Consider the following 14,942-nt stretch of genomic DNA (forward strand, 5'->3'; position numbering starts at 1 on the left):
AGCTTTAGAGACCCTAATGAACTTGCCCGTGGTTAAGAAGGGGGAGACGCAGTTCAGAAAAGGTTCTCTGACTCCAGGGCTATCTCTTCACTGTACTCTCTCTCTGATAAAACTAATATGACCCATATTGAATAAATCATGTCAATTAAACTTTTTGATCCCAGGATAAGATAAGATAGATTTTGAAAAACAAAATGATTATCATTAATCAATAGTATGTTATCTTTTTAAGAATAATATCTGAAAAGGTGATTTATTTTTTGTTTATGTATCTTTTCTTGAGAGGCATAACAAATATTTTCTCAAATACAGGAACTGGAAGACACATTATCTTAGACTTCCGTGCTAAAGAAAGCATAGCAATGCCACAGAATGTTTTGTAATGGACTAAATGTAAAACATGTGTTGTTATGATGAGAAAAAATGCACCATTTTAATAATTATTTGAAAAAAAACTTTCAGTACTAAAGAAAGATACAGTAATTAGTTCTATAAAACAAGCAGAATTCTGTTTAATGCCAACATAAGGTATAGCTTCTAGATGGAACTTATATATCTTTAAAATCTATTTTTCTATCTCTTTTTCTCTTAGTCGAGGATAATATATTTAAATAGCATTCCAGCATCTGTTTTACATTAGAAATGAATAAAATATTCCCATATAAACAGAGAACATTGGCCTTTATGTCCTTGAATTCAATTAAAATGAAAAAAAGATCATTTAGAGAAAAATGCCTTGAAATCACTTTTTGTTATACTTGGAATCAAAACTGTCTTCAGTTACTTGATGGTAGATTAGATCTATATATCAGTGCATTATAACATCTTAGAAGCTGTTAATATTCAGGAAAAATTGCCCTGAATTATTTATATCCTTGAGATTAGAGCCAGAATTTCCCATGCTGGGCTGCCTAGGTACAGAGGTGCTGTGGTTTTCGGAAGAGTTAAAGTTGGAGCCACTGGTGCATATATATTAGGGAGGATTCATAAAAGTACGACAGTGGAGCTTGGGTCAAATTATTACTGTGAGCGAGCAGTGACCAATAGAAAGGGAAGAAGAAGATCCAAGAAAGCTGAGGTAAGCTGTCTTCTGCAGCCCTGTCAAAGTGGAAACAATAGATCAAAAGGTGTTTGTGGTAACGGGTCAGAGCAGGATTTACTTTTTTGATTAGCAGGCTTGAGAGCATACAATAAAATAAGTAAATTAATTAAAAAGTGCTTTCTATCAACCTTTTCTCTTTAAACTGATTTTTAGCAAACTTCAGACCCAGACCCAGGACTCAACGGTATATTCCTGGAGAGCAAGGTAAATTATTTTGCACTTTTTAAAACTCTTACATTTAAGAATGCAAGGTTCTGATTCATCAGAGGTAGAGTTACAACTGCAATAACTAAAGAAAACCCCTGTTCTGCAGGGTTTTTTTTTTTCTTTTTTTCATGTGTCTGTGTTGAAGGTTGGCCAGAGTAGCCTTCTGCAATTGTAGGAAATTTGACAGCTTGTGGAGGCAGCTCTGCGCTTGTCATTTTCTGCATTTGAGTGACAAAATGAAAGTCAGCATTTTGTAAACGCTGCTGATTTTATCTTTTCCCAAGGAATCAGTAAGATATATTCCGTCCTTATCAAGTGGTTTAACTAAATATAAGTTCATCAGAATGTTATTGTGTGTAAATTTTCCTGTTAGAATAGTTCTTATCTGTTTCTACAACTTTGGTTTTATTGGGGGAGTTGTATCTTTTAAATTTATTAAATGTCAATTTGTGTTTATCCTTTTGTTATTAGCCAGTCGACTCAAGGGCAACTAATAACAACAGCAATGCTGAAAATATATCAATAACAGAGCTTTCCTCTGTATCTTAAACATGCTTTTTTGTTTTTTTATCAATCATAATAATTCCATGGTTGAATACATTACTTATGTAATTGTGAGATGTATCCGTACATAGAGTTTATAATTCAAATTTCTTGGCTGAACAACTTGATTTTGTATTTAGAAGATTAGAAATCTTTTCTCCCTGAAAATCAGACTTACCTGAGAAATAGTGCAATGAAACAAGAGATTGAGCACACATTTTTCTTCATATCTTAGAACGTTCCTCCATGACAAACTGTTAACATATTCTTTGATCTCGCCGGTTCTTTGGTTCAAGGGCCAAAGGGCCTGAGAGATTTCCTCCAGATGTTCCGCTTATTTAGGAATGAAAGGAGAAGCGTGTGCCCACCTCTCAGGGATAGCACAGATTCTCAGTGTGAATTATTGAAAGATCACTTTATTGTACTCTTGTATTCAGTACTGGTTTCAGTTAACTTCTTTGCACTAAATAGCTTAAAATGGAAAAGCACTCAGAGCTGCTAAAATTTGCTTTCCATTTCTCATCTTTTATTGTGTTTGGGTTAAAACCAAAAGGTACAAGTTACAAGAAATGGTAAATCAGTTCCAGTGTTTGCAAAATCATTTGCATATAGTGCCTACTAAATATATGTGTGTTAATTGATATCTATGTATATTCTGTAGACTAAACTAAAACCTCTTTATCTCTCCATAAAAGAAGCAATGTTTACTGATCATTTTGATTCATGTATTTATCTAAAGGTCAAGATCATCTAACATCTAATGGTTGTGTCCCCTTATTCTAGGTTTTTTATAATGGCCACAGCCATCTATTTCATCATCTGGGTATTACTCATAACTGACATGGTATGGACTCGAAGTGTGAGGCAGGTGAATGAACCAGACGATTGGACTGTGGGTGACTTTGATTGTCCGAGGGAATGTTTCTGTCCCCCCAGTTTTCCTACTGCTTTATACTGTGAAAATCGAGGTCTTAAAGAAATTCCTGCCATCCCTTCAAGGATCTGGTATCTTTATCTTGAAAACAACCTGATAGAAACCATTCCAGAGAAGCCTTTTGAGAATGCTACCCAGCTGAGATGGATAAATCTGAACAAGAACAAAATAACCAACTATGGGATCGAAAAAGGAGCCCTGAGCCAGCTGAAAAAGTTACTTTTCCTGTTTCTGGAAGATAATGAGCTAGAGGAGGTACCTTCTCCATTGCCAAGAAGTTTAGAACAATTACAGCTAGCTAGAAACAAGGTGTCCAGAATCCCTCAAGGGACCTTCAGTAATCTGGAGAACCTGACCCTTCTTGATCTGCAGCACAATAAACTCTTGGATAATGCCTTTCAAAGAGACACCTTTAAGGGACTCAAGAACCTCATGCAGCTAAATATGGCCAAGAATTCCCTGAAGAATATGCCACCAAGATTACCAGCCAATACAATGCAACTGTTTTTGGACAACAATTCCATTGAAGGAATACCAGAAAATTATTTTAATGTGATTCCTAAAGTGGCCTTCCTGAGACTAAACCACAACAAATTATCTGATGCAGGTCTCCCTTCAAGTGGTTTTGATGTGTCATCAATTCTAGATCTTCAGCTCTCTCACAACCGACTCACAAAGGTTCCCCGAATCAGTGCTCATCTGCAGCACCTTCACCTTGATCACAACAAAATCAAAAGTGAGTAGTCATTGGGGTGTGCTCAGGGTCATTAAGTTTGTCCTAGATCATCTTTAAGAATATTGACTGTTTCCAACCCCCCAAGCAATGTACCCTTAAATTTTGAAAAAGGTATTTCCAATTTTCAGAACTAAATTTTATCTATTCACAGACAGTCTTAATGAACCAACAAATCCAACTCTTCAAACTGCAGACTGCAAAGTGGACTTTAATAACCTCCCCAGAATCCAGTGCCGTCGAGTCGATTCCAACTCATACCGACCCTAGAGAACAGAGTAGAACTGCCCCATAGAGTTTCCAAGGAGCACCTGGTGGATTCGAACTGCCGAGTCTTTGGTTAGCAGCCATAGCACTTAACCACTATGCAACCAAGGCTTCCTTAATAACCTACAGAGGGCTATAATGTACTGGAGAGATATAATGCTTCTATCTTATTTTACTTTGAGGCGGTTGCGTTATTTCTACCCCTCACTGGGTGGACTTATTTAAGAATGTTCGACAGATACAAACAGCCTCATGAATAGTAATAGAGGTGATAATGACCTCAAGAAGCACCTCTGTTCCAAAAACAATATGAGACAGCTGATGCCTGTAACTCCCATAATGAGAGTCTTTGTTTTAAATTAGTAGGTTCCTCAAAGTTCAGTGTATGCAGATTGGTGGACCCACACCCAGGTTTCTGACTCACTGGGTCTAGGGTGGGGCCTGAGAATATTTGGTTGTAACAAGTTCCCAGGTGATAATGATGCTGCTTCTCTGGGGACCAGGCTCTGAGAACCACTACTGTACTATAAAGCTTTGCTTGATTGAAATGGAAACGAGCTCCCCTGGAAGGTAGCAACTCTTTAGGACTTGGTGGCAATCAACAAGGTAGGATATCCATTTACTTCTTTTCCCTTCTTGAATATAGCTTTTTATAAGGCAGAGAGGAGTGAATGCAAAGTGTCTTGGAGGCAGAGGTACCACGAAAAAGGAAGTGATTACAGAAAGAAGAGGCTGGAAACATTAAAGACAAACTTGGCATCTTCCCAATTATTCCCGAGACCAGGCATAAAGAAAAAGAAGTGGGCAATATCTTGGTCCAGCCACAGGGGTGCTGACACCCAGCCTGGCACCTATCCATGCATCTTTAGCCCCAACACAAGCTCTTTAAGGCAGATAATCTTGGGGAGACTTCTCCTGAACAACTTTAAAAAATATGTTTATAAGGCAAAATTCATTTTGGTTTGTAAGAAAGTAACAGATCATTGTCAGAAGGTTGTATTGCTCAATTACTACTCACAAAAGTTTCCTTGAAGAAAATAACCACATAAACATATCATTTGTAAGGGTGTATCATTTTTCCACTGAGTACTACTCACTTCTTCAAAATATTGTTTTTTGGTTTTTTTTTTTGCTAATAGCACACTTGAGCATTAAAATCCAGGAACTAAAAGGCAGTGTGCTGCCACAGCAATTCTTTTTCCATGGCAACAAGACAAATTGTTCAATCTTACAGTCAAAAGCAAAAGATGCTACTGAAAAGTTTTGATAGGAGCTGAATCTGTTCAGTTGAACAAAACAGCCAGTATTGACCTACGTATATTCTATTTTCCTGGTTGAAAGTTCTGGCCGTCTACAGTGCCTTCTTTACCAGACAAGAAAAATCGCAGAGACGTTAGATGTGGGAGGTTAATTTAAAGTGACTCCACCTAGAGCCCTATTTGTGATTTGGGATTCTACCCTGAGCATTTCAGAATAAAGGTATTGAAGACTGAGGCAGGAATATTCAACACGCAGTTAAACACATATGCCAGGCACTTACGTAGTAATACACAGTTATCCAAAGAAGAATTTGGCTCTTTGTTCTACCCACATTTTAGATTTTCAAAGTCTTTTCTCATATATTACTATTTTTCAATATTTTGCATACTTTAGCTTGAGTCAGAATGACCTGGAGGGTTTATTAAAACACAGCTAGACCCCACCAGAGTTTCTGATTCGGTAGGTCTGGCTTGGGACCCAATAAGTTAGTTCCCAGGTAGTATGGATGTTGCTGGTCCTGGGACCACACCTAGAGGACTACTGCTCTAATTAACCCTCATCAGAATTCTCTGTGATATTGTTAGGAATTTATAAAAAAGGAGAAACTGAGGCTGGGTTAGGTGAAAATATCTGTCCAAAGACAAAGAGTACATACAATAGCCAGAATCTGAACGAGAGCTTCTCATTTTAAGCCTAGTGCTTTTTTCACTCGTAAAATATAATCACAACATATTTTTCTTCAATTCTCAGAATATAAGACTTTAGAAAAATTTCAACTAGGAGAGGTAAGGATAATATCAGTAGCCACAGTATTAACAAAGAGGGCTTGATTTATGTGCTTCTTGATGTAGATATTAACATGATCATTTCAATATTCCAAGAAAATAAATGTAAAATCAGAATTTTCCTGGCTAGTATTATTGGCTCACAGTTACATCACACTGTGTTGTAATAGCTGTTTAAGTACTTAATTATTCTTTCCACATAATCTATTATGGTTGTTAGTATTTCATCTCCAATAAAATGTCTTTTATATAAAGGGTCATCAGAATTTATAGGAAAAGAAGCTTTTCTTATGTAAAATGACGGAAATATACATGTATGTCTTCTGAACATCTTAAAAAAAACCTTAAATTTGGCAAATATTTTATGTATTCATATGAGATACTTTCTTGGGGATCTTCTAGAAATACCATAATTAATTGATGAAAATATAATTAAAATTTTATTTTAAACACTTGTTTCTTACATTTCTCTTTCTCAGACATGCAGTGACTATAGAACATGAGAGTGATAAGCAGATAAGAAAGTGGCATATCAAAAGGGACTCACTCTCCCCATGTAGTGGGGTGGGACTAGGCTGGGACTCAGCTCTGCCTCTGATCTGCTAAAATACCTTGTATAGCTTACTTCACCAGTCTTCACTATTGTTTCCATAATGCCCAGGTAGGGAGAATAATAATATTGATTCATAAAGCGTCTATGATGATAAGGTGATTATGTATATTTAAAAAAAAAAGAACTTTATAAACACACAACTGCTATACAAATACGGCATTTTTATCAGGTTGAATTCACAAAATAACATAATGTCAGAGCAATACAGCCTTACTGTAAACATCAAATCATTCAATCCAATATAAATTCTACATGTCCCAATAGGACCTAGAGGAGGGGGATGGCCCAAGGAAAGTGGGCTTAATCAGGGAGGATCTCTTGCTTGAAAGAGTTTCAAAAAAGGACTTAAAATCAATATACGGATTCATGGTCAAGGTTAACTATTTCAGCCTGATCTTGTTTGGATAGAGAATACACACACTTCCCTAAATTTAATAGGCCTTCCTTCCTGAATGCTCCTAAATCTCAGGATCCATTGGTGCCAAGGGCTCCCATCCAAGACAGATGCGTGATTTCTCACATTTTAGCCATTTGAAAAGGCTGATGGGAAGCTTTCTGGCTGGGTTCTTTGTAATTCAATCCTTGGCAAATGTTTCATTTCCAATTAAGTGTACTTAAGTATGGCGATTCAAAGTTGCTTTCTGGAAGTATAACTTATGTAAAGTTACATTAATTGCACTTAAAAAAAAAGTCATATCCTGGTGATTTGAAAGTGCATCTTTTAAGTTAATTTTTAAGGATTTTCTCTTATGTTAGAGTGATTTTCTACCCATTCACTATTCATTGTCCCGTCCGTCCTTCCCTCCATCCCTCTGTCCCTCCATCTCTCCGTCCCTCCATCCCTCCATCCCTCCATCCCTCCTTCCATCCATCTATCCATCCATCCATCCATCCATCCATCATCCATCCATCATCCGTTCATCCGTCCATCCGTCCCTCCGTCCCTCCGTCCATCCATCATCCATCCATCCATCCATCCATCCATCCATCCATCCATCCATCCATCCATCCATCCATCCATCCATCCATCCATCCATCCATCCATCCTTCCCTTCATTCATCCATCCTTCCCTTTATCCTCCCATGCAACTACCCATTCTTTCAGTTGTTGTCATTAGTTGCCAGAGTTGATTCTGACTCATGACAACCTCATGTGTGCAGAGTAGAACTGCTCCATGGAGTTTTCAAAACTGTAACCTTTCAGAAGCAGATTGTCAGGCCTGTCTTCTAAGGCACCTCTGGATGGTTCAAACTGCCAATCTTTTTGTGTAGTAGTCAAACACTTAACCCTTTGTGCCACCAGGCCTGAACTGTCTTTTCTACCTCTGTTCCTCTAAATACTACCGGTCTCATTGTATAATAATCTAAGTATGCCCTATCTTGTCTGCAAGCTTAAAAAACAAGAGGTATGTCTTACCTTTGTTTCCTTCACAGCTCCTAACAATATTTCTTTTCCAGTGCTCTGTACTAAGTACAGCAGAGTGTGCAGTGAGATCACTATACATGTTGCATGCTTTTCATGGTTTTCTATAAAACATATCTGCACAACTTCTACAACTTGTAATAAAAATGGTTTGTGTATCTTTCATAGACCAGGCCACCAGGTCCTCTATTGAACTGTTGCAATAGCTTCTTGGTCATCCCACTCTAGTTTCTTCTGTGTTCCAATTCATTCATTCGTGCTGTCTTTTGTCTCTGTAGGTGTGAATGTCTCAGTAATATGTCCTACTCCTTCCGCTCTGCCTGAAGAACAAGACCTCTTCAGTTATGGACCTCGTCTTAGCTACCTCCGTCTGGATGGGAATGAAATCAAACCTCCAATCCCAATGGATTTAATGACCTGCTTCAGGCTCCTTCAGGCTGTCATTATTTAAGCATAATCTAAAATTAGTTTACTGAGTTAATGTTTCTGACATGAAATTTGTTATCATTCATAGGTTTAGGACAAAAATCACATTGCCAATTGCTCTTTGCCACCATTTTCAATTGTGCAGCTTATTTCTTCTATTCTTTTGCCAATGGCTAGGTGCTTTTGCCAGTGACACATAGCATAGCCTGTAGTAGTTTGCTTTTTTTAAAATTAATAAAACAGACACAGAGTTAATTGGTCAACTCAAAGACAGTTTTTTGCCTCTTTCGCAGCTTATTAATTAACAGCAAAAAGTGCAATTGCATTGTTATACAACGTAAAGGACATACGTGTTTGTTCAAGAGCAGGTGCATAGAGACTATATTTACAGTATAAATACAGTAATGAAATAGGAGGTAGAAAGATTTGAGTAAAATGAAAAAAATAAAATAATACTTTATCATAATTATAACAAAATAAACACAGATTGCTAAGTAGCTTTTGCACAAGTTTGGTTATTTAGCTCAAAAATGGGCATGAAATGAGTCAGATGCTTCAGAACAATCAGATACTTCATTACTTAAATAACCAAGCAACAGTCACTTCTACTTTCTATCATTTCTTGTAGCTGCCATTTATATATATAAACCCAATGTATTAAAATATACTCTAAAAAGTAAATAAGCCCTACATTTTACACTTGTATATCATATTTCTGATGATTAGTGTTTTAACGCTTGAAATCAACTTGCATATTGTTCACCTTTTATATTTGCCAGTGTTTTGTGGATTTTTTAAAATAAAAAGAGTGAGGGCTTAAAACACCAGAAGTAAAACATTTATTTCACGGACCTTCTTCACAAGTTTTATACAAGAACGTATTTTAATTAAAAAGTGTTAGAGTAACAATTATTTCTATTTTTCTAGGTATGAATATGTGTAAATATATTTTTCTTCCTTTTCATTGCTTTTCCTTTTCTTCCAGTACACACAAAGACAAAATTTATACCCTAAATCACTTGACACAACATACCAATTTCTTGAGAGTTAAAAAAAATCCAGAATTTTATTGAATAACAAAATATATTTTACTTTAACATTTGTATTTTCTAAGACATATGGTATAAAATAATCAATATTTCATATAGATCAATGCATTCCATTATACATATTTTCTAAACAATATTCTGAAAATTCCTATAAATATTGATACACTTTCCTTGAAAAAGGATCTCCTGATCTTATAAATTTGTGAAACATTGGATTAAAGAAAGTCAAATAGGTACTTTAAGGCTTAATCTCAGAAACTTCATATGTTATTCTGTAATGTGAATTTCCGAGAAGAGAATATTATTGTCAGAATTGCCCACTTGTTTTTACACAAACTTATTTGAGTGGGAAGAACCAATTAGTATACTTTGAAAAATGCTGACTGAAGGCAAGGAATCAAATTTACTAACATTAAGAAAATCAATCACAGTCTAGAATAAATTTGTAAGAAGACCTCGAAGTACATAAATACCATTACAAAACATGTGTCATATTAAACTATGCCATAAAAATACAAGTAATCAGATATCATTAGTCTGGCAAAAAGAATATGTAGAGGAAAACACAATAACTTTAAATATTGCCATGTGTAAAGGGGATAAAACATATTCCAGGAATTCCAGAAGCAAAGAGGAGAAATTAATAAGGAGTCATATTTCAGCTCTAGCTAAGGAAGAATTGAATTTTCTAGTAGTTGCTCAGAGTCACCCAGCAACAGAAACGGGTTTTCTCGAGGTAGAATTTCCCTTCACTGGAATAGTTCAAACAGAATGAATGATGATTTGAGAGAAAAGATATAAAGATGATTCCTAATCTGGGAGCAAAGTTGTGAAATGTTTCTTTTAGTCTTTTTCAGCTCTAAGAATTCCTTTCTTTCTTTTCTTCCCTTCTTCCTTCCCTCCTTCATGCCTTCCCTCCTTCCTGCTTGCTTCCCTTCCTTCCTTCCTTCCTTCCTTCCTTCCTTCCTTCCTTCCTTCCTTCCTTCCTTCCTTCCTTCCTTCCTCCCTCCCTCCCACCCTCCCTCTCTTCCTCCCTTCCTTCCTTACTTCCTCCCTCCCTCTCTTCCTTCCTCCCTTCCTCTCTTCCTTCCTTCCTCCCTCCCTTCCTCTCTTCCTTCCTTCCTCCCTCCCTCCCTCCCTTCCTACCTTCCTGCCATCATTTCTTTTCTCTCTGTTGTTCTTGTTTATGTCTTTCAGTGAATATTTTTTTTATTACATATATATAACAGATGATACTACATGCTTGGTATATAATAATGTGCACAGTTTTTGCTATCGTGGATGAGACACAAATTGACTGAATAATGACAAAAAAAGCTCTAAAATTTTATCTGTGTTAACCGTTATTAACAGAGAGGTCCATGGTGCAAACGAATTAATAATAGTGATTTGACCTATTCTGAAAAGGATTCCCTAAAGAAACATAAAGGATGAGAAATATTTTAAAACACAAGGTCTAAGGAATATCCCAGGCAGAATTTAAAGATATTGTAGTCTCTAAGAACAATTATAAGTCATTGATGGGCTTTAAATCCAAAGGAACTATGATCACTGGGGGATAATATCATGTAGTGGTAAGGAGCGTTAACACTGGAGCTCAAATTACTGAGTTCAGATCACAGCTTGACCATTGACTAGCTATGTGATCTGGGCAGAATCCTTAAATTACCTTTGCCTAAGTTTCCTCATCTGTAAAGTGGGGACAAATGATAGCACCTACCTTATCATAATGATTAAATATGTTAGAATATGTAAAATGCCTTGAATAGTGACTGACACATGGTAAATACTAAATAAGCATTATTTATTTCTATTATCTATACATGTTGGAAACCCTGGTGGTGTAGTGGTTAAGTGTTTTGGCTGTTAACCAAAAGGTCAAATCTACCAGGTGCCCCTTGGAAACTCTATGGGGAAGTTCTACTCTATTCTACAGGGTCACTATGAGTTGAACTCAACTCACGGCGATAGATTTGTTTGTTTTTAAGATATATGTATGCATGTACTTATTATTATTGTCTGTGCTTTTTTGTTTTCCCCCACAGTTTCTTCTTGAAAAATTGTTTGGAGGGGAACAAGATTGAATGTAAGACCAGTTAGTTAGGATTTTCGTCTTCCAGCAAATGTTAGGGGGAAAAAAAGATAAGTTCGTGAGTAAAGGTGCTGATGGTGATGGTGGGACAAAGAGATAAGTGGACCAATGTGTGAGAAATAGAGAGGATGTAAAATTACCAGGATTTGGAGATAGACTGAATACCGAAAAACAGACCCATTGCCATGGAGTCGATTCTGACTCATAGCAACTCTGTAGGATAGAGTAGAACTGTCCTATAGGGTTTCCAAGGAGTGGCAGGTAGATTTGACCTGCTGGCGTTTTGGTTAGCAGCCATAGCTCTTAACCACTGTGCCACCAAGGCTCTAACAGACTGAATAGACAAAGTGAAAGCAAAGAGGTAGTTAAGGTTTCTGGCTTGTGTAACTGAATAGATGGTGGGCCATCTTCTAAGAGGAACACATCTTCTAAGATCTCCTAAGAATAGAAGATTATGAGTTTGTTTTTAGATGTTTTTTAGTTTGAAATTGCTTTGATTCATCTAAGAGGAGATGTCATGTAAGTTGTTGAATAAGCCCTGGAGAGGTTTAGATGGAGATATAAACATGTAGTTGAAAAAAATTCTGCATTTTATTAATCTTGCCAATAATTTTAGCAGAATTGTGCATTTAAATATTCATATTCCCACGAGGTAGGGCTAGGATCAGGGACAGGTTAAGAGTTAGGAACATGCAGGCATAATTCCAAGTATTGACAAATTAAATAACTTGTCAATGAAGAATGAAATGAAATTCTTAGCTGCATTTTTTTGTCTGTTTTGTGAGGGAGGGCATATATACAATGTTGCTGAAAGGTCTCTAAACTCTCCAAATAATATGATGTTCTCTTTCTTAATTTTGTATACATTTTGACTATTAAAAAATTCAAGAGTAATGATTAAAAGTTCAAGCCACGTTGAAATCATGGAATCTTAGTAAATGTGCAACCCCTCATCTTATGGAATTAATATAAAACAAAAAACAAAATAATATTAACCTTGATCTCTCCACATAACTATTATGAACTTAATTCACAACCAAAGAGAGAAAAAAAAAATACCAAAGAAGAGGCAGTATCCAATAATAGAGTGAAAAATTTATTTGTAAAGGATAACTTTTTAAAAAATAAAAGCGAATTTTTGATGGTAAGAACCTTGTAGCAACAGATTGTATTTAATTTCCTCAAATCTTTTAAAAACTAGAAAGAATGGTTGGTGTAGTGAAAGAAAATCCCCAGATGACTTCTTGGATAAAATAATCCAGTGAGCCCCCTGAAAATGATTAGATGTAAAAATGTGCATATTGATAAATAGGTTAATGGATAAAAATGTAATTTAAAAGTTAAAGTGATCTAAGAACCATTATTTAGCCAGGAGTGGTGTAAAGTTTATTGGCTACAGTTATACATCATATATAGAAGAATGCATTTTTTGTTAAAGATAACCACAAAATATAAAGAATGTGTAACTGTCAAACCAACACAAGGGAAAAATGGAAAGACAAAGAGTACTCGTTAAATCCAAAAGAAGATAAGAACAGAAAAGAAAAAAGACAAATAGAAGGCATATAATGAAATAGTACGTTTGAAGACACATATATTGGTAATTACATTAAATGTTAATGGATTACACACTCAAGTTCCACTGCTCATGATAAAATATGCCATTTTAGTTGAAATATTAAACAAAAATGTTACAGAATAATAAATACAAATTACTAATTAACCTATGTTGTTGTTAGGTGTCTTGAGTCACTTCTAACTCATAGCAAACTTATATACAACAGAAGGAAACACTGCCTAGACCTGAGCCATACTCATGATTGCTGTTATACTTGAGCCCATGGTTGCAGTCACTGTGTCAATCTATCTTGTTGAGGGTCTTCCTCTTTTTCTCTGACCCTCTACTTTACTACGCATGATGTCCTTCTCCAGGTACTGATCCCTCCTGATAACACGTCCAAAGTATGTGAGACGAAGTCTTGCAATCCACGCTTCTATGGAGCATTCTGGTTATACCTCTTCCAAGACAGATTTGTTTGTTCTTTTGGCAGTCCGTGGTATATTCAGTATTATTCACCAACACCATAACTCAAAGGCATTGGTTCTTCTTTGTCTTCCTTATCCATTGCCCAGCTTTCACATGCTTATGAGGCAACTGAAAACACCAAGGCTTGAATCAGGTGCACCTTAGTGACATCTTTGCTTTTTAAGACTTTGAAGATGTCTTTTGCAGCAGATTTGCCCAAAGTAATGCATTCTTTGATTCCTTAACTGCTGCTACCATGGCTGTTGATTACAGATCAAAGTAAAATGAAATCCTTGACAACTTCAATCTTTTCTCCGTTTATTATAATGTTGCTTATTGATCCAGTTGGAAGGATTTTTGTTTTCTTTATGTTGAGGAGTAATCCATACTGAAGGTTGTGGTCTTTGATCTTCTTCAGTAAGTGCTTCAAGTCCTCTTCACTTTCAGCAAGCGAGGTTGTGCCATCAGCTTTTTTTAGTAAGTTATGAGTCCACATTTAGGGTGTCTGCTCCAGGAAAAGTCTTTCTCTCTCTGTCGGCTCTGGAGGAAGGTCCTTGTCCTCAATCTTCCCCTAGCCGAGGAGCTTCTCAGGGGCAGGGACCCCATGTCCAAAGAATCCACTCTGCTCCTGCTGCTACTTTCTTGGTTGTATGAGGTCACCAACTCTCTGCTTGCTTCTCTTTCCTTTTATCTTTTGAGAGATAAACGGTGGTGCAGGCCACATCCCAGGCAAACTCCCTTTACATTGGATCAGGGAGGTGACCTGAGTAAGGGTGGTGTTACAATCCCACTCTAATCCTCTCAATATAAAATTACAATCACAAAATGGAGGACAACCATACAGTACTAGGAATCATGGCCTAACCAGTTTGACACATTTTGGGGGGACACAATTCAATCCATGACAATTTCTTCTGATTCACAAAGACATACATAGCAACTGATATATAAAAATAGCAATTGATGATAAAAACACTAATTTAAAAGTTATCGTGCCCTATGCAATGCCTTTTTGCACAACATTTGAAGCATTGCACATATTGAAGGCAATTTATGATTTAGTAGAACAGTGAAATAGTACATTTACCAAAAGCTCTAAAAAAAATTTGCCCTTTATGCATGCAAGACAGATCAGAAAAAAATCCTGCTCAGAATAGTTTTGTACTGAGAAAAGAAACAAAATGATATATAAGCATATCATAGAATTTGGAACTTTTAAGTGCATATAACATATAACTTGTAAAATTGCATGATTATCATCTTTATTTCTAAATGTATCATTCTACCTTTGGAAAAAATATAATTTTCTTTGTGACATTCAGCCGAGTAAACCCAATTCAAGTGTAGAAAGAGACTTACTGTCTGAGTTCTTAAAGGTTTCTGAAGACAAGTTAAAATTGTCCTGGAAAAGGATCAGAACTGTAAAATGAGTAGCAGGACTGACTTTTGCAAAAACCTTCTGAAAAGCTATGCATAGTGTAC

The 14,942-nt window shown here is 36.2% G+C and overlaps 1 protein-coding gene across 1 annotated transcript; it reads left to right on the forward strand.

The window, feature by feature from the left end:
* Positions 1–2,645: 2,645 nt before the first annotated feature.
* Positions 2,646–8,318, forward strand: KERA (keratocan). Its single transcript, XM_003405250.4, has 2 exons — positions 2,646–3,522; positions 8,146–8,318. Exons 1-2 carry the CDS (start codon positions 2,646–2,648, stop codon positions 8,316–8,318), a joined length of 1,050 nt encoding a protein of 349 aa, XP_003405298.3.
* Positions 8,319–14,942: the final 6,624 nt, after the last annotated feature.

Source organism: Loxodonta africana, chromosome 4 (genome assembly GCF_030014295.1).
Source record: "Loxodonta africana isolate mLoxAfr1 chromosome 4, mLoxAfr1.hap2, whole genome shotgun sequence".
NCBI lineage: Eukaryota > Metazoa > Chordata > Mammalia > Proboscidea > Elephantidae > Loxodonta > Loxodonta africana.

Coding starts and splice junctions, on each gene's coding strand:
- KERA (XM_003405250.4), top strand. CDS start 2,646: ATGGCCACAGCCATCTATTTCATCATCTGGGTATTACTCATAACTGAC. Junction 3,523..8,145: donor TGATCACAACAAAATCAAAA/GTGAGTAGTCAT, acceptor TTGTCTCTGTAG/GTGTGAATGTCTCAGTAATA.